The 27,500-nt window shown below is 40.6% G+C and overlaps 1 protein-coding gene across 2 annotated transcripts in view; it reads left to right on the forward strand.

Annotated features, from left to right (window-relative positions):
- Nucleotides 1-27,500, forward strand: part of LOC114660537 (methyl-CpG-binding domain protein 1-like) — a 417,772-nt gene that overhangs the window by 289,302 nt on the left and 100,970 nt on the right. For both annotated transcript variants that reach the window (XM_051933483.1, XM_051933485.1), the window contains 2 exons: nucleotides 17,114-17,240; nucleotides 17,943-17,981. In XM_051933483.1, coding sequence (XP_051789443.1) covers nucleotides 17,114-17,240; nucleotides 17,943-17,981 — 166 coding nt within the window. The remainder of the gene's footprint in view (nucleotides 1-17,113; nucleotides 17,241-17,942; nucleotides 17,982-27,500) is intronic.

Consider the following 27,500-nt stretch of genomic DNA (forward strand, 5'->3'; position numbering starts at 1 on the left):
TCCACGGGTTTATTTAATGTTAGCTAAGATTCGGCAGTTAAAAGTTTCTGGCCACAGCAATTTTAACTCTGTCCCAAAGTGATCCAAACTGTCGTTTATACCTCGTGTCTTGTCATTAAACTTGTATCTCGCGAATATGGCATTGCAAACGGCAGCGGGTCAGGTCACGTGCTTACATGGGAGGCGTGATGACGCGATATATTTTGATATATATCAAAATACCCGCGCATTGCAGCGGCGAAGTACCGCTTTAAAATTTTATTTAAGAAGAAAAGTAAACCTTTTTAAACTGAGGGAAAATGAATCAATAATTATTTGTTAAGGATCTCTTTGTATACCATATTGTCAGTTCACCCTTCCGGTTGTAATATGACCACGCTGTGTGCTGAGCTTACTCTTGAGCATGAAATCTAACGTGGTTTGTGCCCTTCAGAATGAAAACAGCATTTACCTTTTTAATAAAAGGCGAGCTTTTAAGCCTGAGAAATCACCCTGTAAATGCAGACGTTTAATTGCACATGTGTTAATATGTATGGTTACACAGTATTAAAAGACACTCAACAACGTCATTTACCTTTGTTCCCGCGTTTGATAAAAGGCGAGCTTTTAAGCCTGAGAAATCACCCTGTAAATGCACACGTTTAATTGCACATCTGTTAATATGTATGCTTACACAGTATTAAGACACTCAGCAATTAACGTCATTTACCTTCATTCCCGCATTTGACTCGTGCTGTAAATCTCTTCCTTGTTTTCACTTCACGTGATCACGTAGGAGGCGTAATACGTGATGACGTGATACGTGACTCTGCCTCCTCCATTAGAGTATATGGACAAAAAACAGGTTCCAGTTATGACCATTACGCGTAGAATTTCGAAATGAAACCTGCCTAACTTTTGTAAGTAAGCTGTAAGGAATGAGCCTGCCAAATTTCAGCCTTCTACCTACACGGGAGTTGGAGAATTAGTGATGAGTGAATCAGTCAGTCAGTCAGCCAGTCAGTCAGTCAGTGAGGGCTTTGCCTTTTATTAGTATAGATAAAAGCACACTTGTTTCGTTATACCTTTGCGAAGGTGTTTATTTTATATTCCAGTAACCACTTGAATGACATCATATCTCTCTCTGCCTCTCTTGTGCGTGCACACACACATCCATGTGTGAAAACGCCATTATTTGAAAATGCTGTCATTTGAACACGAGTTGTCATCTGAACATTTGTTTCCCCAACAGCACCAACTGTGGTCGTTGCTGTTCTTGTGAAAATAGTGGAGATAAACGCCATCAACTTGGAGAGGGAGAGGCAAGTTCATTGTACCATGTGAATGTGACCGAGAGAAGAAAACTGAATTAAAAAAAAAAAAAAGCTGGGTCGGTGGGGGGGGATTGGATAGTAGGCTGCTTGTGCTAATTGCCACATTTGCAAAACAAAAGACACTGATGAAGATGTGCGAACGAATTTAAGGTAGCCTGGTATTACAGCTTTTTCATAGGCTCCAGGGATTCTAGTGTTAAAGAATGTAGCATAGTACATACTGTGGTAAGAAGCCATGTAGCACAGACCATGTCTTTCTGTATGTGAAAAGGTTTGCACATACTGTTTTCAACAGAAATCCATCTAGCAGCTGAAACAGTCTATCACAGAACCATTTCTATTATATTTTGGTGTTTACAATTACATCTTTTCTGTGGTTAATTCAGACATATACCTAAATGATAATTATTACTGTTTTGCATAGTGATAATCTCGGCAATTAAAAAATATGAATTCCACTAATCAATAAGTTAACACATAATAAACAATAATAAATAAGCACAAAAGGGAATTTTCATTTAAAAAATACTTAGTCTGAATAAATAAAGATGACATAAATTAAACTGCGGTGGGTTGGCACCCTGCCCAGGATTGGTTCCTGCCTTGTGCCCTGTGTTGGCTGGGATTGGCTCCAGCAGACCCCCGTGAGCCTGTGTTCGGATTCAGCGGGTTGGAAAATGGATGGATGGATAATAAATTAAATCTAATATATGCAAATATATTTATATCTGATCCTTACAGATGAACAGATATAACAAAAAGATTATATACACTTAATAAATAAGTTCATGTTGACACACTTTTCTATTTCATGGGAACAGTAACTTACAACTTCAAATTATCACATATAAAAAGTGTTTTGTTGTTGGATTTTATCCAGCTTGGAAATCAAATACAAAATTGTTGAAGTGTATTACATGAGTGCCTTTTTAAGACGGGATTCAGGTAGTGAGGACACAGCTGCTGAGTCTCTGCTGACTGTTTGAGTCATAGGTGAACTGGGGAGATGAAGAAGATAGATAGATAGATACTTTATTAATCCCAAGTGGAAAGTCACATACTCCAGCAGCAGCATACCGATACAAAAAACAATATTAAATTAAAGATTGATAACAATGCAGGTAAAAACAGACAATAACTTTGTATAATGTTAACATTTACTCCCCCGGGGTGGAACTGAAGTGTCGCATAGTTTGGGGGAGGAACAATCTTCTCAGTCTGTCAGTGGAGCAGGACAGTGACAGCAGTCTGTCGCTGAAGCTGCTCTTCTGTCTGGAGATGACACTGTTCAGTGGATGCAGTGGATTCTCCATAATTGATAGGAGCCTGCTAAGCGCCCGTCGCTCTACCACAGATTTCAAGCTGTCCAGCTCCATGCCAACAATAGAGCCTGCCTTCCTCACCAGTTTGTCCAGGCGTGAGGCGTCCTTCTTCTTAATGCTGCCTCCCCAGCACACCACCGCGTAGAAGAGGGCGCTCGCCACAACTGTCTGATAGAACATCTGCAGCATCTTATTGCAGATGTTGAAGGACGCCAGCCTTCTAAGGAAGTATAACCGGCTCTGTCCTTTCTTACACAGAGCATCAGCATTGGCAGTCCAGTCTAATTTATCATCCAGCTGCACTCCCAGGTATTTATAGGTCTGCACCATCTGCACACAGTCACCTCTGATGATCACGGGGTCCATGAGGGGTCTGGGCCTCCTAAAATCCACCACCAGCTCCTTGGTTTTGCTGGTGTTCAGTTGTAGGTGGTTTGAGTCGCACCATTTAACAAAGTCCTTGATTAGGTCCCTATACTCCTCCACCTGCCCACTCCTGATGCAGCCCACGATAGCATTGTTGTCAGCGAACTTTTGCACGTGGCAGGACTCCGAGTTGTATTGGAAATCCGATGTATATAGGCTGAACAGGACCAGAGAAAGTACAGTCCCCTGTGGTGCTCCTGTGTTGCTGACCACAGTGTCAGACGTGCAGTTCCCAAGACGCACATACTGAGGACTGTCTTTAAGATAGTCCACAATCCATGCCACCAGGTATGAATCTACTCCCATCTCTGTCAGCTTGTCCCTAAGGAGCAGAGGTTGGATTGTGTTGAAGGCGCTAGAAAAGTCTAGAAACATAATTCTTACAGCACCACTGCCTTTGTGCAAGTGGGAGAGGGTTTGGTGTAGCATATAGATGATGGCATCATCCGCTACCACCTTCTCCTGATATGCAAACTGCAGAGGGTCGAGGACGTGTTGAACCTGTGGCCTCAGGTGGTGAAGCAGCAGCCTCTCCATGGTCTTCATCACGTGTGACGTCAGAGCAACAGGCCGGAAGTCATTCAGCTCACTAGGACGTGGTACCTTTGGGACTTGGGTGATGCAAGATGTTTTCCAAAGCCTCGGGACTCTCCCCTGTTCCAGGCTCAGGTTGAAGATGCGCTGTAGAGGACCCCCCAGCCCCGATGCACAGACCTTCAGCAGTCATGGCGATACTCCATCTGGACCTGCTGCTTTGCTGGCACGAAGTCTCCTCAGCTCTCTGCTCACTTGCGCTGTTGTAATTATGGGTGGGGATGTCTCTCCTATGCTGGTATCAGCAGAAGGATGTGTGGAGGGTGCAGTACTCTGAGGTGAGAGTGGGTTAGGGTGGTCAAACCTGTTAAAGAAGTTGTTCATTTGGTTTGCTCTCTTCACGACTCTCTCGATGGTGGTACCCCGCTTCAAGCTACAGCCAGTGATGACCTTCATCCCATCCCACACTTCCTTCATGCTGTTATTCTGCAACTTCTGCTCCAGCTTTCTCCTGTACTGCTCCTTCGCCGCCCTGAGCTGGATTCTAAGTTCCTTCTGCACGCGCTTGAGCTCATGCTGATCACCGCATTTAAAAGCCCTTTTCTTCTGGTTCAATAGACCCTTGATGTCACTTGTAATCCATGGCTTGTTGTTAGCATAGTAGCGTACAGTTCTTACTGGAACTACAATGTCCATACAGAAGTTGATGTAGTCAGTAGTGCAGTCAACAACCTCCTCAATGTTCTCACTGTGTGATCCCTGCAGGATATCCCAGTCTGTAGTTCCAAAGCATTCTCTCAGAGCCTGCTCTGCCTCAGTGGACCCCTTCCTGAATGAGCGTGTGGTTGTAGGTAGGACCCTCACTCTTGGTTTGTAGTGAGGCTGAAGCAGAACCAGGTTATGATCTGCTTTCCCAAGCGCAGGCAGCGGGGTGGCGCTGTATGCGTCTTTAACGTTTGCATACAGTAAATCAATAGTCTTATTTCCCCGGGTGTTACAGTCCACATACTGGGAGAAGGCAGGTAATGTTTTGTCCAGTGTCACATGGTTAAAGTCTCCAGTGATTAGCACAAGCACCTCAGGGTGCTGCGTTTGTAACTTAGCAACAGCAGAATGGATGATGTCACTCGCTGTCTCCACGTCCGCCCGAGGAAGGATGTAAACAATAACAACAATGACGTGTCCAAACTCTCTGGGTAAGTAATAGGGACGCAAACTTACGGCCAACAGTTCGATGTCCCTGCAGCAAGTGGAGACTTTGACGTTAACATGTCCAGAGTTACACCACCGTGTATTAACATAGAGAGCGAGTCCTCCTCCTTTGTGCTTCCCGCAGGTACTTGCATCTCTGTCCGCTCTAACTGTGCTAAACCCGGGTAGCTCCACGTTAGCATCTGGGATGGTGGTAGTTAGCCACGTTTTGCAAAAGCACCACAAACTGCATTCTCTGTATGGTTCTGACATTTTTCACCAGCGCAGCCAGTTCGTCGATCTTATTTGATAGTAAGTTCACATTTCCCATAATCACAGAAGGCACCGAAGGCTTAAAACAGCACTTTCTTGCAAGCCGCTTCATTTTTAGCTTAGTGCCGGCTCTGCTGCCACGATACCGCCTTCTTACCTCGTCGGGTAAAGAAGGAGGTGGGCTGGGATCATCACGTTACAAAAGGAACATTAAGGATCTGATGACTGTGTGTTTTTAACCTTCATTGTATTAGATTATTTATTTGTTATGGATTAAGCACTGTATTTTGAACACTGTTTGTTTTGGACTTGTTTGTTAATAAAAGCACCTGTTCACTTGTACACCTTCCCCTTGCTTTGTGTGTTATGTCCTCATTCGCTGGCTCATCCCGGTCATGACTATCAACAGCGTCTGGTTCACAAGACTCCCAAACAAAAGTGGGAGCGTGGAGCCAACCTGCACCATCACGTTGCTGCCATAGAAATTTTTTGAAAATTTTTGCATGAGTAGTTTTTGAGATACATAATTTATTTACATACACATGGGGGCACATGCAAGAACATGCACATGCACACTTGAGTACACTCTCAAAGAAATTAATAAGTGAAGATAGTTGATAGCTTATTTGCCCAACCATAGCACATGCTGAATAATGAAGTGAGAAAAATTAACACACACACACACACACACACAAAACACGAACACACTCCCAATATAGATCTGTAAAGGTCAATAGGCACAGTGGCAAATCCTTTACAGGTGCATGCTATTAATGAGAAGCATCTTCACAGTCATCTTGTCTTCAGTCTAGAATTGATGACTGGATGAGCAAGAACTTTTTAGGATAGCGAACCTTTAATTCACCCACAAATGGAATCTTAAATTCTTGTAAGCCTCATGCATTGGATATGCGGGTCTCTACATTATTATTCATATTCTAACTTCTTTTTACTTGCCATAGGTCTGCAAAGCTTATGAAACTATTGCATAGATACTGCAGCCTTCAAATGTAAGTGGCACTTGAGAACAGTGCCTGTAATGCACATATGAAATCCAGACAAAACCACCAATAACTGCTTAAACAAGCTAAATGTTATTATTTTTTCCGCAGCTAAGTGTCTTTTTGCTTCTTGAGGCCACAAGGCCATCTTTTATTTAATGGATGTGAATGTCTTCCAAATGAAGTAACTGAATATACTAAATATTGCATTGTAATGATCTGTATATAGTTAATCCCCATTAGATAGATAGATAGATACTTTATTAATCCCAATGGGAAATTCACATTATAGATTTTATTTAGCAGATGTTTGTAAAGCAACTTTATTTCGTATTTTTAATTCCTTATTTAAATAGTGAAGTTGTAAATAAAATATACAAAAACAATTTAACATATATATAACATTTCAAACGATTAGTGTTGGATTGGTGCTAAAACTTTGATTTTAGCTTCAATACCAGCTTTCAGATCTCAGTACTGGTACTAGAACAGTCCTGAAGCAAATAATGGATAACTGTAAAACCAGCCTCCAGCCTCCCTAGTGGACCAAACCATTACGATGCACAATGCACCGCTTTCCTCGTTATAGCCACGAATCGCATCAAAGCAATAAGGTTGTCCTCTGTGAAGCCTGTTTTTTCGTTTCATGAAATCTAAAAAATAACATTTTTTCACATCCACTGTACAGCAATTAGCATTGAGAGGAAAGTTGAGGTTTACTTCTGGTACAGAAAATCCCAAAACTCTGGAAACAGTACATTCAAATATAAAAATCGAATAAAGGAAACAACAAACAAAAAAAAACTTTAAACTGCACGACATACTTGAATTGGCTTGTAATTACTATTTTATTTATTTATTTATTTTTTATTTTTTTATAATCTTTTGCTTGTTGGGTTAGATTGAACAATCCTGTAAACTGGTTTGTTTGGACCACGTATGGAGAGTGGGCTAATGTTAATAAACTGACATTTCCCCGAGAAATATTGAGTGATCAACTGTCATACTATCTTCTCTCATTCAAGCTTTTCTTTTCTTTATCTTCTGTAATCTAGAATTTGGCGTCACTATTTCAATTTAAGCAAAAGAAAACACATGTAATGTTGGTTGACTTGTCTATGGATTTTACCATTCTACGATTCAAGTGTGTGAGGAGCAGGCTGAACCATTCTGGCTAAAAGAAAAGGTGGAAATATAAATTAGAGATGAATAAAAATAATATGAAATGAACAATAATAAAAATAATAGCAACAGTAATAATAATAATCATACTAATGATGCCAGAACAGTATATAAACCCTAAATTAGTCCTTTGTGTGGTAAATGTTAAAGCACGGTGAAAGACACAATCCAGCGTCACAGTCGGGACAATAATACAGTGTTTCTCTTCAGATTTTCTTTCCAGATTTATCCATTTTTGAACAGCACACTGTACAGGTATGAGTTGGATTCTGTTTTTTTCAGTTGGAGGTATATAATCAATAAAATGTCTACCAATAAGACACACTGGATTGATCCACGATGCACTGGTTTGATTGCATCTCTTTAGGAGGGTAGTGTGGACGGTGCATGTGCAGCAAAATTTGTTCTACAATCTGCAATGTAAAGTTTGCATGAGATATAGTTTTGCCAGCTTCTTGTTTGTATAAGACGAATGCATTCCAAATGCACTGTTCCACTAGATCAGTGCTTCTCAAATAGTGTGGCTCTGTCAAGGGGGGCGCGTTTGACCTCGGGGAACATGCTTTTTTATTTTTCTATTTTGATTTTTTTTTTACTGTTCTAGAATAAAGTGCAATACCACTCCACTACATTAAGGGGCAGTGGCGCTCTCATTGGCAGAGTGTGCGCAGGGAGCATTCGCTCGGTGGTGTAGGGGTTTTGTTTGCATTGAGCATGCGCGCTTTGCACACAGTACAAAGTATGAGTATGAAGTGTAGACACGAAGTGTAGCAGACCCTCAAGTGACATCATGAAAAAATTTTTAACAGGGATGAGAAGACAGGCGGAGAAAGAAGAAGATAAAGAGACAAACAAAAGTCTCCCGAAAGCTAAGACGAGGAAATATGACGAAGCGTATGTAGCGCTTGGCTTCACTGTGACTACGGTGGGAGACGAGGAAAGACCGGTGTGCTTACTGTGTCTAAAAATGTTGGCAGCGAACAGCATGAAGCCAAATAAATTAAGGCGTCACTTAAAGACATTACACCCTAATCACGCTGATAAGCCGCTTGAGTTTTTTCAGCGAAAACGTGTTGAATATTGCCAGCAATCATCCCGCTTTCTGACTGCTACTTCAGTAAACCAGCGAGCGTTGTTGGCATCATATAAGGTGGCGTACCAAATTGCTCAGTGCAAAAAACCCCACACCATAGCAGAAGAGCTGATACTGCCTGCAGTATTAGACATGGTCTCTGTCATGCTGGATGACGCAAGTGCTGCAAAAATAAAAACTATCCCTCTGTCAAATGACACTGTTGCTAGACGTATAAATGACATTGCTGACGATCTTAAAGAACAGCTGGTAGAAAAACTCAAAGATAAACGTTTTGCCTTACAATTTGATGAAGCAATTGACAGCAACAAAGACTGTTTGTTTATTGCTTATGTACGTTTTGAAATGACAAATTCCCTGTGTGAGGATCTACTTTTTTGTAAATATGTCAGAGACAGAGCCACAGCCGAAGAGCTATTCAAAATGCTAGACTGCTTCCTGACTGAGAATGGGCTAAAGTGGGAGAACTGCATTGGTGTTTGCAGTGATGGTGCACAGACCATGGCAGGGATGAGAAAAGGACTTCGGACTCTCATAAAGAAGGCTTCACCTAATGCTGAGTGGACACACTGGATTTTACATAGAGAGGCACTGGCATGAAGGCACCTTTCCTCTGAATTAAGTGAGGTTATGACTGACATTGTAGGAGTAGTCAATTTAATAAAGACCAGACCACTAAAAACAAGAGTTTTCTCTGCTATCTGTGAGGAGATGGGAGCTGAACATCAAGCTGTGCTGTTTCACAGTGAAGCAAGGTGGCTGTCACAAGGAAAAATGTTATCCCGAGTTTTTGAGCTCAGAGAAGAGATAAGAATGTTTTTGGAGCAGGAGCACAAGTATGAAGTTGCAAGAAAGTTTAGTGATGAGAACTTTCTGATGAAACTTGCTTACATGAGTGACATATTTGGAAAGCTCAATGAACTAAATCTACAGCTTCAAGGGAAAAATCAACACCTCCCTCAGGTCACAGACAAGATCAACTCTTTCACTCGAAAGCTTGCAATGTGGGGCAGGCGACTTGATGAAGGAAATACTGTGTCATTTGAGAACTTGCAGGAATTTGTTGACACTACTGACTATGATGTCACCTCAGTGATTCCATATTTTAAGCAGCATATTTCATCACTGATGGGATTCTTTACAAAGTACTTCCCTAAAAACAGTTCCCAGTATGACTGGGTGAGAGATCCTTTTAATGCACCAGCTCCAGCTGGTTTTAGCCTTGCAGAGAAGGAGCAGTTCATAGAAATCACATCTGACTCCATATTGAGACTAAGTTTCACATCCCAGACACTGAGTGAATTCTGGCTGAATGTGGAGAAGCAATATCCACTCTTAGGACAAAGAGCTGTGCACATTCTTCTTCCATTTGCAACTTCTTACTTGTGTGAGACTGGCTTCTCTGCTGTTGCTGCTCTGAAAAGCAAATACAGGTCCCGGCTACACATTGAGAAGGAGCTGAGAGTTGCTGTGTCCTGCTTCAAACCCTGCTTCGAAAAGCTGTGCATTGCAAAACGTGCTCATTGTAGCCATTAATCCAGACATCATCTCTGATTAAAAAATCAGCTCAAATTATTTTATATATTTTTGTTTTGCAGGTTAAAGTTTTTTTAATATTGTGCTCCTGAGTAAATGTTGGTGATCAGTTTGAATGCATTATTATTTATTGATTTTATGTATTTTTTTTCAGTATCATATGGTTTGACATGGTCAATCAAAAAATGTTTATAGTTTAATTAAGGATTTAATTTTTTTTGAATTTAGAATGCACTTTAAATCTTTTCTGTTACATTTAATAAAGCTATTCTTTGTTGTAAATTGGTCCATATTTCTTTCTTTTTTTATTCTCTTATACATTAATAAGGATACAGTGTTATGCAGAGGTGTACTTATAACAATTTTATAGACAAATGATACTATTTATAGTCGCGCGGGGGGCGCGAGATGTTTTCTTCTTCCTAGGGGGGGCATGACAGAAAATAATTGAGAAACACTGCACTAGATGAAGAAATATCTTTTTGTTATATTTTGTTTTTTTTGCCTTCGCATAATGGGATAAACAGTTAATTCTTGATCTGCCTGATCTACGCCGCCCATTGTGCTATTGTAGTCGACCACAGCTCAAGGCTTTGTAACCTGCTTGTCGCCTTTTGCCTGTACAGTGATTGGAGCTGCATTATGTACAGTGCTAAGTAGATAAACATCTTTCCATTTCAGCACAAGCATTTTACCCTTTTGCCAAGCTACTAGTGTATCTTGCTGTAATTTTAATTCTGCCAAAGTCTTCAGGCATGCCACTATGGTTGGGATACAGTATTCTATATGCGTCAGTCTTTCTTTGCAGGAAGATGTTAAATAGCTCTGGTGAAATATAAAAATTGTCCATGGTTAGACAGTAATCTTGCTCCAGCAGAGCATCTATCAAAGTCCGCACCAATGATGTAGCAACACAGTAATTACTGTAATTTGGATCAAACAATTCTTTCGATCACATCATCATCCAGGAATAACTTAAATGAGTGGATCTTGGCTGTCAACATCCACTTTTATTCCTGGATGCCCCACAAAATCAAAATGAGGTGATACTCATTTTGGTTTATTTGAAGCAGGGTCAACAGACAGCCAAACACCAAGGTCACTTTTGGATTCATCAAAATCTCTTTTGGGCTCGCTGTCCGTTTCACTTTCACCACCTTAGGACAGATTCTCTTACTTATCACTGCTGATGAGAGGCTCCTTAACACCTGCAACACCTGAGGTTACTGATCACACTTACAGGTAAGAGGAGAAGACTCACCGACATCTTTGCACATGTGATGCTCGGACGTAACACTTTCGTAAGACCCACCTATAACATTGCCCAAGTAATGCTCAGGACTTAAGCTGAAAGCACTTTTACAGCCCGAGTGATTCTCGGTTCTAACGCTTACGCAAGACACATCTGTACAGTTGCCCAAGTGACACTTGGGACTAACGCTTTAAGCACGGTTTTTGCAGCCCAAGTAACACTCATGTTTAATGCTAAGAAGGTTAATTTATTCATAAAATGTCATTGTGCATGTCAGTATACTTTGAAGTTGAATTTTCTATTTTTTATTTCATACATTAACAAAATATGTAATTTGGCTAGGGGTGTTCAAACATTTGCATGCTACTGGATATTGCAAGTAATGAATATGTCATCTGCGGTGGGTTGGCACCCTGCCCGGGATTGGTTCCTGCCTTGTGCCCTGTGTTGGCTGGGATTGGCTCCAGCAGACCCCCGTGACCCTGTGTTCGGATTCAGCGGGTTGGAAAATGGATGGGTGGATGGATGAATATGTCATAATAAAACATGTTTTAATAGATTATTAAAATATTCAAAAATGCAAGCTTAATCTATCTCTCTTTAATAAAGTATTTCAGGTTTTTGGTACATAAAAGCCAAAGACCAGTCTTCTAGATCTTTTATCCATCATTCTGGGAGTTTGAAGATCTGAGATTATGTTTAGGCATATTCAGGTTTGTTCAGAGCCTTGTAGACTAGTCAATCCTAAAAGACATGGACATACAATGTAATAATGAAGAATTGTTAAAATATCTTCTTGGTTAAAATTCATTCTTCTGTATTTTAAGCAAACTGCAGCCAATTTATGTCATTTCTTGCTGGCCCTGACTAGAGGGCATTACAGCAATCTAATAAAAATAAAAACTTCTGTTAATTTTTCATTTTCTTGCAGTATATAAATGATAGAACTTGTCCTAACTCTTTGATTTCCGAGTATTTTTTTCCCCAAAAACACAGTTTTCTGAAAAACACACAAAGCAGTGGTTTCACACAGAAATTAACATAAAACATCTGTTGCTGCGTGCTCTGGGCACGCTGGCTCCCAGGCTGTCTTCATGTGGCTGGGGACGGGGGCAGCAGTAGTGGTCGTAGGGCATTGTTATCTGCTTTGTACCTTTTGTCACTGTAAGTGGCGGTCTTCCCAGGCGAACATTGCCATAGGCACGTCACCTACACAAACCTGCTCAGCACCACAATCAGCTGATGCTGCTACCGCACATTCATTTTCAATCACTTGTGTCAAAATTGGAGTCTGATAAGTCAGTTCAATTCAGTGATAATGTGCAAAACATCGTTCACGGAGTATTTTGCTTTACACATTCGCTTCGAACTCTCAACAGATGTCGATGCCATTTTTGCCGTCCTTTGCTCCTTTCTACTCACGTGAGTGTAGTGAATCCCTGTCAAACCAATGAATCCAACATTCCTTCTAGGTAAGAGAGTCCAACTAAAACATAACGGTGGGTTTTGCCACCGTTTACAGTTGATTGCCCCCGTCATTCCCTCCTTTTGACAAAAGTCAATATTCGCCCTGAAAGAGTTAATAGATTAATGTGCAGTTTAAAAAAAATCCTTCTGAATCTATAATGACACATACAGTATAGATTCTTTACTACTTTCTTAATTGCCAAAATGATGAAGATTAATTGTAAGATCCTTAATTTTTTTTTTTTTTTTTTTGCTATAGCTAGTGATTAGTTCATGTGTTTTTCTGTTAGTTTTAGGAAATTACTTCTCGTTAATTCAGTAATACTAGCAAGACAAATAATGTTGGTTGATTGATACTGCATCATCTGGCACAGCAGGTGTGCTTAGCTGAGTAGTGCCTACATAGGTATGGTAATTTGCCTTATGTTTTCTCTCTGTTTGATCTATCGTTTATGGACTGTAGCTTTGTTTTTGGATTAGGATATCTGAATCTAGAATGTTTTGGTTTTCCTTAGGCATACCTTGTTTTTCTTCTTGTTTTTTTAAATATTTGTAAATAAACATAAAGGAACTTTGTTTTTGTGGTTGTGTGTTAGGGGTTCTTAAAGTTCCCCTCTCCTGTTTTGAGTCTTTTTCAGACTTCATTTTGAACTGTGCAGATATTGAAGCTTGTTTCTTGAGCGTGAGACCAATTTTTGATTTTGAAGTCTCATCTGGAAATATTCAAATTAGTACTTTCTAAGTTTAAACATGAGAAGGATCATTTGTTGTTCTTTTTGTACTGCTAAAGGAGAATCTGAAGTTTTTTGTAAGATGCCTGTTTTTTGATTTTTTTTTTCTTTTCAACTGATTTGCAAAAGTTAGTATTAAAGGCGTATTTTACGTTTAAGGATTTGACATTCTTTTGTATTGTATAAAGTTAGAATGAAAAGTACCGTAGATACTCGCGTATAAGTCGAAAAATTTATGCCTTAAAATTCATTCAAAAAAGCAGAATCGACTTATCTGCGTGGCAACATAATTGTCCGTAGAATTTGGGTAATTACATTGTACACTCAACACTTCACGGTGTTAAGTCACCGGTCATCTGCCGTTTCCCATGGTCTTTGAAATAATTATAAGCCAGCAATACTATTGCTAATTAGCTAGTTTTTTTCTAATTTCATTAAATAATTCTTTAAACTGTGAAATACTTGAATTTGAGCATTAGGTTTTGGATAACAAACATACCATTAGCTGCCACGTGCTACCAGATTTGGAATCAAAAGAACCAAGGCAAGGCACGCTATCAATGCGATGCAAGCGCAGCACGTGATTCAAAAAATTTCTCTGCCTACCTGTTTGTCTCGTCTGACAGTAGCTGAAAAGCAGCATCAGGAGAGAGCAGCCTGAAGTAGTCCAGCAGCGGGTGATCTGTCGTGTCCAACAGCAAGCCATGCTGTCTTGTGAAGTCCGGTAGCCAGTTCAGCTCCCACGGATCAATGTCTGGGTATTCCTCCCACGCGAACCTTGCCGTAGCTGCATCGGCTGCGCGAATGTGTTCAGCTGGCGTGGCATCGGCTGGTGTCCAATCAGCTGATGCCGGCTTCTCACTCTCTTGCTTGATTCCTGATCACTGTCAATAAAATCTGATTCTGAAAAATCAGAGTCCGACTCAGCGATAATGTGCAAAACATCATCTGCCGAGTGTTTTCTTTTCTGCACTCGCTTCGCTCCCTTGTGACATATCGACGCCATCTTGCCTTTGTTTACATTTCGCAGCTCACGCACACGCAAGGTTTATTGCCGAGTCAACGAGTCTAGCATTTCTCCAAGCACAGAGGGAATGCCTGTGACGTGACAGTGAGTTTTGTCGCCATTAACAGCTGATTGTCGCCCTCTATCTCTCATAGCTGTCAAGTTTTACCCTCAACTTATACGCGGGTCATAACAAATTTCGTAATTTTCGGCTTAAACAATACACTCGACTTATCTGCGAGATCGACTAATACGCGAGTATCTACAGTAATATTTATTATATACATTTATTAATTATTTTGGGTAAAATTCATATTAAAAATTGAAATGGTTCAAGAATACAGAATGCATCCTCTTTCAGGATACTTATGATAGATTTCAAATATTATTTAAAGTCTATGAAAGATTTAAAAAATACCAAAGCAAACTTGAATTATATAAAAAAAATATAATTTAGTTATTTTTAATTTGTCTCTTCTATATGTAACTAATGTAGGTTCCCAAATTTTGTAAAATTTCTGCTTGTATTGGGTCTCTTTTGTTTGTAAGTTTATCTTGAGCTTTGAAAGATTCCTTATATTTAACAAAAATGGTAAAAAATAATAATGATTATGTTATAACCATCACCATTATGTATGTTTATTATCCTAACTCAAACAACCAATAACATTGATTATCAGCTCTAAACACAGCAGAAAAAAAAAACGTTTAGAATAATAATTAGTAAAGCAGTTATCTAATCTTACGGAGGCTTTTGCATAACAGAAAAACTGACATTTCAGGGGGCTCAAAATCCTTTCCAGATCACTTTGTTTCAACTTCCATAATCTCAACTGGTTTCATTTTCATGAGGGGCCCCTGTGAGCCTTCTGGGCCCGGGCCCGACAGGTCCTTTCAGGCGTCCATCTCTCTGTACAAATGACTAACAAACAGCTAATCAGCGACTCTAATCAGGGTATGCTATGACAAATGTAGTGAGTTCAGAGTTATGTTTTCATACTTTTTGTTTCTTCTATTGATTGCAGTGATTCTTGTAGCAGCATTTTGAATTAATTGAAAAATGCATAAAGAACAATTTGAACAGCCAGTGAATAACACATTGCAGTAGCCAGTCATACTAGAAGTAATGCTACTGTCAAAGATAACTCCTAAATTGTGTGTTGATTCATTATGTTGCTCCAAAATCTGTATGTACTTTTCTGCCTTTTGGTGCATTCACAAAACTGCAAGTTGTCCAGGACACTGACACAAACCCATATCATCATAAATGCTGTCTTTTGGACTTGTAGCTGGTAATGGTCTGGATTGTCCTTTTTCCTTTGGTCCAGAGGACACAATGTGCATTTTGATGTAGAATATTGATTTGTCCAACCACAATACATGTTTTTACTTAGTGATGGTCCATCCCAGATGCCTATGAGCTCAGAGAAGTCAACGACATTTCTGAACACTGTTAACATATAGCTTCCTTTTAGCTAAATTATGGTTGTAAACAGCATTTGTGGATGTAACTATGTATTGTTACTTGATAAGGTTTGCCAAAGTAATCCTGACCCCATTTAATTACATTGTTTATTGATGAATGACATATCTTGATCTTGATATCTTGATGCAGATCATGGGTAGTCAGCTTACGCCCTTGCTCTTTATGCATCAAAATTTCTCTAGATCCCTTGAATCTTTTAATTACATTAAGCACTATTGAAGGTGAACTATCAAAATCCCTTCTGTTCTGTCCTTGAGAAACTTTGTTTTTAAATTTTTCAATGTGTTTCTTACACATTTGTTGAAGAAATAGCGTTCTACTACATACAGTATCTTTCCTCCTAAAGCACTGGGCCTTTCCTTAATGCAGTTTGTACACCAGAGCATGATTACAGTCACCTGTTGAACATTACCGCATCATTATATTCTTTTTGTAACTCATTATTGACTATAAATTGCCCAATCCCAACTTTGTTTGGAATATGTTGCAGCCTGTCAATGGCAGGAAAAAATGAATACCAAAAAAATGAAGTTGACCAGACCTAACATTAAATATTTTGTCTTTGTACTAATTATAATAGATTAAAGTCAAAGTGAATTTTGAAATCACTACTGTTTTATTTACATTTTCCATACCATCACAACTTTTTCCAGTTTGGGGTTATATTATTATGCAGATAGAAGAAGTCAAAATCCCAAAACTCAACGCCATGACATGAGCTATGCCATGCATGGCCATCTTCCAAACCGCTGCATTAACTCTTGACTGCTCCTCTTTAAAGTTTTTGCATTTTTTATCTTTAGCTCATTACAGTTCATGAACTTTAACCAACCTTGATTTCTCAGCTTATCACCAGCTACAGCCCTTGTGTCTGAGTATCAGAAAAAAAGAAAAACACATGCATTATCTATTTTTCCTGTCAGAGGTTATACATACTTTTATTTTATACCATCATCTGACTGGATCTAACCATGTCATCATTTACTGTTCCATCTGTAGGTAGGGATGTTTGGAGTTAATTTTTCATTGAGTCTGAGTATCAGACTTAAATAGTTCCTGTCCTTTTGTTTTTGTATGTTTCAAAATAATTGAAAGTATATTATTTGCTTATTGGACTTTAGCAAAACACCAGAATAAAATTAAAATCTATTGTAGACTTTATTGCGGCTTATTTAAGATAGTTGCTTTGTGTATAGTAGGTGAACAAACTACTGAAGTGCATTAAAAGTAGCTGTTTAGAGGTTTCTGTTACTGAGTGAGCAGCACCCTATTCTTCATTTTCTGTCTGTTACCATTATAGCCCTGATGGACTGCGAATGAGAAGTAAGATCGAGCTAGTCAGTTACCTTGGAGGAGAACTTGATCTTTCAGATTTTGATTTTAAGTCGGGTTGTTTTGTGGATCCTGACACAATAAGAAAAGCAAATGTAAGTCATTTTTTTTTATTTTTTGCAATGCTGTTGTTCAGAATGTCAAAATTAAGTTATTTTGTTAGGAGTGAATGCAGTAGGTAAGAGACCAAACTTTTTTTTTTTTTTAACCAGGCTTCAAAAACTGTACAAAGTTTGTCCAATAACATTTACTGTGTGCTTTCTTTTAATAAAACACATTCCCCATGATATTATGCCTAGTAATATCAGTTATAGATTGTTTCATTTTGGTGTCTGTTAAAATCCACCTCACTATTTTGTTAAATAGAACTTGGTAGTGCTTACAGTCTATTCAGGGAGACTGTGGAAGATTGTGGGTTCCCTTCCCGGTTCCTCCCTGTGTGGTACAGATTTCAATTTAATTAATATAGTATTTATTTAACTGAAAATAAGAACTGCTAAATATAACTGCTTACCTTTTTTTATGCAATAGAAGTACTGGCAAAGTCGCAGAGTGAATTAGTGGTGAAGAATAAAATCCAATACTGCCACGTTTCGAATAGGTTTAACAGTTGTATTATTTTTAATCGTGCTCAAAAGTACATCATAAAAATGAAATTATTTCTGTTTATTATGTAGTATAAAAGAATTTAAATGTAAAGCATTAGTATCTATATTACTGTTTAATTACAATATCTGAATTAAGATTCAGACATTTCTTGTACTTAAATTGTTATTTTTACTTTACCTTCCTTACAGCGATGGGACAAAAAACGCAATGACAAGGTCAAACCTGAGGTAAATAGTTTTAAAGCTTTAATTATAAATGAAATGTTACATAAATATGTATACTGTTAAAACAGTTGTAATTTGTGTATTACAAGTATGTCATTTATATAACACATTTATATTTTATCATTAACATTCATTTTAATGAGCAGTTTGTTTTTGTTTTAGAGTGATAAGTTAAACTATTTGTGAAGCTCTTTAGAAACATCCTTAAAAACAAAAATTATATCATTATACAATTTCTTTTTAATTTAACATTAAAATTTTTTTTAAAAACTTTACTATAATTTTACCTAAAAATAGCAATGGCCAGAGTTGCGATTTCTAATTTACAACTCTTAAATCCTTAAGATCAGATTCTACCTGTTTTGGTGGGTGCTGATGATATGGTGTGTACTGCTAAACCATGCAAAATTGTGAGGTTTAAGTTGTATTGTTGCAACATACAGAGGTAGCTAAAAAAAATAAAATCGTCACCTGTTTCCGAAAGAAAATTACTGTTGAAAGCTAGAGCATAAACAGAATACATTTCAAGACATTGTGCAACTGAGTTTCCACTTTATTTTATACAACTAAAAGTGAATGCCTATATTATAAGCATCAAAATTTCAGTAAGTAGATTCATTAACACTAGAATTGCCAAAGCTTACGAAAAAATTTGCAAACCCGGCCCACTCCTGCTAAACTAGCTTAGCACCAGAATCTCGCATACCCTCCTGCTGCAAATGTTAGTCTTGAGAGATTTCTTTTAAGGCACGCATGATTGAGTAAAAAAAAAAAAAAAAAAATGTGACTGCCTATTTGATCATTTTGAGGAAATTTCTGCAAATATTTGGAGCCAATTCATGATTTTTATTTACACTGAAGGTGTGCCCAGCTGATTGGTGATGGACAATATGATTGACCGCCAGCTCAGCTCTAGTGTGGTGTTGCGAAATGTAATGTGATCAACTGTGGACCAGAAGCTACACGTTTTCATTAACACCTGCCTGTGCCAGGTCCTGAGCATCAGATTGAGACTTTCAACTTGTGATCCAGGCTCTTGGTGTGTATTCTGGTCCCTGCTCCAAACAGCAGTATGGATTTGACTTTTGTGCCAAATATACTGAAGGCTTGATGCGCTTTAATGATTCTGGGCCACACATCTTCAACTGACCCTCCTGTCTTATTGATAGTGTTACCTAGAGTTGTGAAGCGGATACTGTCTTCTATGACCTGAACATCTATACTGACAGGAGCATGCAAACAAACAGCACATGCCCACCATCGACATCATACAAACTAGAATAAAAAATGGATTAGACAGTATGCTGATAGGAGCATGCTAGTTTGCATTTATTCACAGTGCTCTTCGTCATGATGATGCTAAACTCCAGTTCTGTGGTCCTAGCAACTATAAGGAAGCTCTTTGTTTTTTACTGTCTCATATATGAAGTATAGGTAAAGTATTGTAATTGTCCAAAGATTTGATGTCTAGATTTTGATGATTTTAGATGTTTTAGACTTCCCATAGTCTGAAAAAACGTAGATTTCCATCAATTGTTGGGCTACTTCCGTTAACCGGAAGTGGTACTTTACCTTTTATTCAAGCAGCTGTAGAGTCCAATTTATTCAGCTTTACTTTTATAATAATTGTTCAATATATTATTAATTTGATTTGATTTATTGTTAATGGTCCTTTAATGTACATAATGTAAAAATATAATCATTGTCTTGTGGTTTACTCCTCAAATATCCATCCCCATATCTGAGTATACGAGAAAGTCTAGAGGAGACTACTCCTGATTTTTCTTTTTTCTGGGATGTGACAGCAAGCAGAATTTGTCCTCAAGATCAAGTATTCCAGATTCTATTAAATTCATTGTGGTTGGCGTAACATTGTTGTCATCTCCCAGTCAATTACAAGAAATGAAGTAATTGGTGACAGCAGACATCCACGCCCTTACTCCAGTATTAACAATGAAGGGTGTTGACAGGTCACCATTGTGGATGACTCAGCAGGTGGTGTCTGTGTACAAACTTTGAATCATATCAGCAGTTTTCTGGGGAATGCCATAGTGTCTCTGGGTTCTTCAGATTACTATCCTATCCACCATGTTGAAAGTCAATGATGCAGACGTATAGCAGATACTACCACTCTTGTAGCTGTTCAGTGCTGCACTGACATCATGCACCAGAAGGCATGAGCTTATTCAGTGCGAGCAGGAACACACAGGTGGCTGGTTGCTTGTGCTATAACACGTTTGACCTGGAGGCGATCAACGCACATGTACTGTGTAAGGCATAGGTGGGGTCCACTGAGAAAAGAAGAGTGTTCATGGCTCACCTTGCAGAGGAACTTCGTCGTCGCTTCTTACAAGAAAAGGTGATGGAAAAAGAGGAGGAGGATGCAACATCGACAAGCTTCTGTTCCAAGACAGCCGCTTTCCCCAGGAAAGCAAACTGAGTCAGTGTTAAATGCCCCTTCAATGTAATGGGAACCACAGCATAGAGAGAAGTGTGTACATTGCAACAGGTACACATGGCGTAAACGTAGAAAGGACGAAGGTCCTTGGTTGTCTGGGAACTGTTAGCATTTGAATTTGATGATTGCATATAGCGCGGAACTGACCTCTCTGTACTATTCTTTTCTCTGCATTTCCTGGAGTACAAAAGAAACACCACCATGCACCAAAATGTGGAGACTGGTTAAGATCAATAAAAAAAAAAAAAAAACGCAGTCACTGATTACAACCGCAAAATGGTATACGAATGAATATGAATAATGTTGCATCCGTGCCACAATGTTTTCCAAAATATACTATACATATCATAAAATGAATAATTCCGAATGTCATATATACCTATGTCTCAGTTTTTTTTGTCAGTGTGGCTTTGACATCATGGACCATAAGATGCATACTAATTCAGTGTAAGCAGGAACACGCAATAAAACTGAATAAAAAAAAAAAAAATCAAGTGGCAGTGAGACACGAAGAAGGCAGACTCACCAGCGTTTGTGTGTCAGCTTTTATCCATCCAGATCAGGGAATTTCCAGTTCCATTGCCTCAAAACACCACTCACATCTACAGTTATTCCCAGTTTCAAATAAAAACTAACAGCATCAGATCCCTTTTTGTTAGGTAGTTTGTATCGTGATCGTGACTGAGAGAATAAAAGTGAAAAAAAACACTAACTTTTACAAGTAAACCATAAATTTAAACCGGCTGTTACAGACGGAAATCAAATGTATGTTTTTATTGTATAATAACAATAAGGGCAGCTCACTACACAATATGTTAAATATACGAGGCAGTCAGGATCGAATCGGGGTACTGTTGATTACAAGTCAGCAATTCTTACTGCTGCGCCATGGAAACTGTTGTATCATCCTCGAACCTTTTGTGAAAGTGTTTATTTGATCTTTGGACTTCCAGCTTCACACATTATATAGTTTATGTCTACATTTTGTCATTTATTAATAAAATATGAAAAACGTTTCTGTTTTAACAATGTGTTTACACAGATTATTGTAGAAACGGAACACACGTGAAATGCATGTGTTCTAAATAATGATCTATTTCCATTCTAAAACTCCAGCACTTCACTCCAAGATAATCAAGGCTGGAACTGGGAGAACTTTGTGCCCGTTCTGCACTAGTGGGGGGGATGGAATAGTAGGCTGTTTGCTGCTTGTCTTGATTAGCACATTTTCAAGACAAAAGATGCTGACGGTGAAGTGCGAAGGGATTTAAGGTGGAACGGATTTACAAGTTTTTTCGTAGGCTTTGGTAATTCTAGTGTTAACAGGTAAGAATTGCCCTGTTCTACATGCTAAAACTCTGCCAAAAATTCTGCATTTCTTCACTGGGTATATAAAAGGCTTATTACGTAAAATGGACTGCTTCTATATGTGACCCTCTACTGGAAAATAAGACCAATACACCATTATAAAAAACACCAGTTTCCCAGCCATTGAAAATTTATGATTGGCACAAAATAGAAATACAATCTGATTAAATAATTCAAATGTATTGTAAGGTTTGCACTAAAAGTAAATGGCTTTCCGGCATCTATTGATACTCTACCAACCAGTTAATATCTCTGAAGATTATATAGAAATTAGTTACTTTAAGTAGCTAACAGGTGGATAATATTAGGTAAAATGCTGTCATCAAACTAGATTTGAAGCATATGTCAGTGATTCTAAAAGTGTTTTTGTCTAGCAGTAGTCAAGTGGGTTTCGAGATGATAGTCATCATATCTGAGCTGAGTTTTTAATTACTCATATCCTCAGCCCATAATATACTTACATAGATATTTATAACAAACTGTTGCCAGACATAAACAGAACTGAATGAACTCGGATCCACAAGAAACGGATCTAAAACTACAACTATGAAGCGTGCCATCTGACTTTCTCGTGGACAATAATTGTAGTGTTCATTAACTTTGCTGTTTTTTAGGCATGTGGGTAAGATTTTACAGTAAATGGGAGGAGCGTGTAGGTTATACAATAATGTGGGTTATGTAAATATTTGTAAACACAGTCCTCATTCTCTCTGCAAAGAATGATTACCAGATGTATACAAGACTCCATTTTATGCTGTACATTTTCACAATCTGTTGTTATCAACAGCAGTTCGGAGTACCCACCCTTTTTGGAGTCCCTGGAGGGGGTGCTAGAGGGCATACCTTCTGGGGACTCCCTCGTTCTGCTGGGAGACTTCAATGCTCACGTGGGCAATGACAGTGAGACCTGGAAGGGCGTGATTGGGAGGAATGGCCCCCCTGATCTGAACCCGAGCGGTGTTTTGTTATTGGACTTCTGTGCTCATCACGGATTGTCCATAACGAACACCATGTTCAAGCATAGGGGTGTTCATATGTGCACTTGGCACCAGGACACCCTAGGCCTCAGTTCGATGATCGACTTTGTGGTCGTGTCGTCGGACTTGCGGCCACATGTCTTGGACACTCGGGTGAAGAGAGGGGCGGAGCTGTCAACTGATCACCACCTGGTGGTGAGTTGGCTTCGATGGTGGGGGAGGATGCCGGTCAGGCGTGGTAGGCCCAAACGTGTTGTGAGGGTCTGCTGGGAACGTCTGGCAGAGCCCCCTGTCAGAAGTAGCTTCAACTCCCACCTCCGGCAGAACTTCGACCACATCCCGAGGGAGGTGGGGGACATTGAGTCCGAATGGGCCATGTTCCGTGCCTCTATTGTTGAGGCAGCTGACCGGAGCTGTGGCCGTAAGGTGGTCGGTGCCTGTCGTGGCGGCAATCCCCGAACCCGCTGGTGGACACCGGCGGTGAAGGATGCCGTCAAGCTGAAGAAGGAGTCCTACAGGACCCTTTTGTCCTGTGGGACCCCGGAGGCAGCTGATAGGTACTGGCAGGCCAAGCGGAATGCGGCTTTGGTGGTTGCTGAGGCAAAAACTCGGGCGTGGAAGGAGTTTGGGGAGGCCATGGAGAATGACTTTCGGACGGCTTCGAGGAGATTCTGGTCCACCATCCGGCGTCTCAGGAAGGGGAAGCAGTGCAGTGTCAACACTGTATATGGTGGGGATGGTGCGCTGCTGACCTCGACTCAGGACGTTGTGGGTTGGTGGGGGGAATACTTCGAAGACCTCCTCAATCCCATTAACATGCCTTCCAATGAGGAAGCAGAGCCTGGGGACTCAGAGGTGGGCTCCCCCATCTCTGGGACTGAGGTCACCGAGGTGGTCAAAAAACTCCTTGGTGGCAGGGCCCCGGGGGTGGATGAGATACGCCCGGAGTTCCTCAAGGCTCTGGATGTTGTAGGACTGTCTTGGCTGACACGCCTCTGCAACATCGCATGGACATCAGGGACAGTGCCTCTGGATTGGCAGACCGGGGTGGTGGTCCCCCTCTTTAAGAAGGGGGATCGGAGGGTGTGTTCCAACTACAGAGGGATCACACTCCTCAGCCTCCCTGGAAAAGTCTATTCAGGGGTTCTGGAGAGGAGGGTCCGTCGGATAGTCGAGCCTCGGATTCAGGAGGAACAGTGTGGTTTTCGTCCTGGTCGCGGAACAGTGGACCAGCTCTATACCCTTAGCAGGGTCCTGGAGGGTGCATGGGAGTTTGCCCAACCAGTCTACATGTGTTTTGTGGACTTAGAAAAGGCATTCGACCGTGTCCCTCGGGGAATCCTGTGGGGGGTACTCCGAGAGTATGGGGTACCGGCCCCCCTGATAAGGGCTGTTCAGTCCCTGCACGATCGGTGCCAGAGCTTGGTCCGCATTGCCGGCAGTAAGTCGAACCCGTTTCCAGTGAGAGTTGGACTCCGCCAGGGCTGCCCTTTGTCACCGATTCTGTTCATAACTTTTATGGACAGAATTTCTAGGCGCAGCCAGGGTGTTGAGGGGGTCCGGTTTGGTGGGCTCAGGATTGGGTCACTGCTTTTTGCAGATGATGTTGTCCTGTTTGCTTCATCAGGCCGTGATCTTCAGCTCTCTCTGGATCGGTTCGCAGCCGAGTGTGAAGCGGCTGGGATGAGAATCAGCACCTCCAAATCCGAGACCATGGTCCTCAGCCGGAAAAGGGTGGAGTGCCCTCTCAGGGTTGGTAGCGAGATCCTGCCCCAAGTGGAGGAGTTCAAGTATCTCGGGGTCTTGTTCACGAGTGAGGGAAGAATGGAGCGTGAGATCGACAGGCGGATCGGTGCGGCATCCGCAGTAATGCGGGCATTGCATCGGTCTGTCGTGGTGAAAAAGGAGCTGAGCCGCAAGGCGAAGCTCTCAATTTACCAGTCGATCTATGTTCCTACCCTCACCTATGGTCATGAGCTATGGGTAGTGACCGAAAGAACGAGATCGCGAATACAAGCGGCTGAAATGAGTTTCCTCCGCAGGGTGTCTGGGCTTTCCCTTAAAGATAGGGTGAGAAGCTCAGTCATCCGGGAGGGGCTCAGAGTAGAGCCGCTGCTCCTCCGCATCGAGAGGAGTCAGATGAGGTGGCTCGGGCATCTGATCAGGATGCCTCCTGGACACCTCCCTGGTGAGGTGTTCCGGGCACGTCCAACCGGGAGGAGGCCCCAGGGAAGACCCAGGACACGCTGGAGGGACTATGTCTCTCGACTGGCCTGGGAACGCCTTGGGATTCTCCCGGAAGAGCTAGAAGAAGTGGCCGGGGAGAGGGAAGTCTGGGCATCTCTGCTCAAGCTGCTGCCCCCGCGACCTGACCTCGGATAAGCGGGAGACAATGGATGGATGGATGGATGGATGGATGTTGTTATCAACATTGAATCAAAAAAGTTTTGAAAACCAAAAGTTTTTTTTTTTTTTTTTGGTTGTTTTCTCTAGGCTTCACATCAGCGCCTTTTTATGCATTGATGAAAAAAAATGTTTCCAGTGATTATTTTTGTCAGCAGTTTTCAATTAAATAGACTGGCTGCAGCCTGCTGTAGCTTGTTGAGTGTCTTACAAAATCCATCCATTTTCCAACCCGCCGATTCCGAACACAGGGTCACGGGGGTCTGCTGGAGCCAATCCCAGCCATCACAGGGCACAAGGCAGGAACCAATCCTGGGCAGGGTGCCAACCCACCGCAGGACACACACAAACACACACTAGGGCCAATTTAGAATCGCCAATCCACCTAACCTGCATGTCTTCGGACTGTGGGAGGAAAGCGGAGCGCCCGGAGGAAACCCACGCAGACACGGGGAGAACATGCAAACTCCACGCAGGGAGGACCCGGGAAGCGAACCCGGGTCCCCAGGTCTCCCAACTGCGAGGCAGCAGCGCTACCCACTGCGCCACCGTGCCGCCCGTCTTACAAAATGCTTATAAATAATTAGAATCAAAATCATACTACTGGTAATTCTGACTAATCTTGACTTGTAATTAAAAAAGAAGTGCTTTCTTCTGTAAAACAGAAAAGTCATCAAAGCGTTCATTGGAATATTTGCTGCTACCAGTAACATTTAATGTCATTCTGCAGCTTGTTCTGTTTTGTCATTCAGTTTCTTTCCATTGCAGAAACATTGTTCAATCCCTCGAACACAGCAAAATATGACTGAAGATCCAGCTGCCGTACTCACGGTAGCATTTGAGTAAAGTCCTTGTGGTCCTTGTGTGCTCTCACCAAAAAATAAAGATCAAAGCACAACTCATAGGTGATAGAAGTTGTCCAGTAGGAGCCGAGTTGTTTTATGCTGATAGATAGACATGTTGTTGACAGAAAAATATGGAAATATTTTTATATATTTCATTTTTTTATATTTTTATATATTTATATGTTAGCTATGTCAGTCTGGTCAAATATTGTGCTATATTCATGGTTGATGTATTATTATGGATCACTGGAATGAAATCTTGGGCTTTTGAAGTGTAAATATAGCGCGTATATATATATCTATACATATTAATAAAAGGCAAAGCACTCACTGACTGACTGACTGACTCACTCATCACTAATTCTCGAACTTCCCGTGTAGGTGGAAGGCTGAAATTTGGCAGGCTCATTCCTTACAGCTTACTTACAAAAGTTAGGCAGGTTTCATTTCGAAATTCTACGCGTAATGGTCATAACTGGAACCTGTTTTTTGTCCATATATTCTAATGGAGGAGGCGGAGTCACGTATCGCGTCATCACGCCTCCTACGTAATCACGTGAACTAAAAACAAGGAAGAGATTTACAGCACGAGTCAAACGCAGGAACGAAGGTAAATGACGTTAATTGTTGAGTGTCTTTTAATACTGTGTAAGCATACATATTAACACATGTGCAATTAAACGTGTGCATTTACGGGGTGATTTCTCAGGCTTAAAAGCTCGCCTTTTATCAGACGCGGGAATAAAGGTAAATGACGTTGTTCATTGTCTTTTAATACTGTGTAAGCATACATATTAACACATGTGCAATTAAACGTGTGCATTTACGGGGTGATTTCTCAGGCTTAAAAGCTCGCCTTTTACTAAAAAGGTAAATGCAAACTGTTTTCATTCTGAAGGGCACAAACCACGTTAGATTTCAGACGTTAAACGCGCAAAAATGTCGGTACACCAGATAAATAAGCGCAACATATTATCAGTTGTATTGTATGCTTACAATACATATAGAAATGTGTTAATCGTTAACTAATATTATGGGATGGTGTTTTTCGACTCGCGCCTTGATTTAAACGATTGCATTTCTTGGTGGGTTTGCGTAGCTTATTGTCAATATCTTTACACCTCTTTTTAAGACTTAATTTAAAAAGGTTTTCTTTTCTTCTTAATTAAAATTTAAAAGCAATACTTCACCGCTGCGAAGCCCCTCTAGCGCTGACGTCCGAGGTTTGATTACCGTAAGCGAGTGCAGTGAGTGTGTACACCTGATGAGCCAAGAATAAGGGGGAAAGACGTGTCGCGTACTCTTTGCATTATTTGACAGTAAACTATTTTCAATCATTCTATGATCTGCTTCTCACAACTGAAGGCACCGTGGCTGATGTTACCTCACTTGCTGGCCAACCATAAGCGTTACCTGGTAGGTAACCAGCCACTCACTTCACTCCCTTACGGGAATCGAACCTATGAGGTTT

This window comes from Erpetoichthys calabaricus, chromosome 11 (genome assembly GCF_900747795.2).
Source record: "Erpetoichthys calabaricus chromosome 11, fErpCal1.3, whole genome shotgun sequence".
Taxonomy (NCBI): Eukaryota; Metazoa; Chordata; class Cladistia; order Polypteriformes; family Polypteridae; genus Erpetoichthys; species Erpetoichthys calabaricus.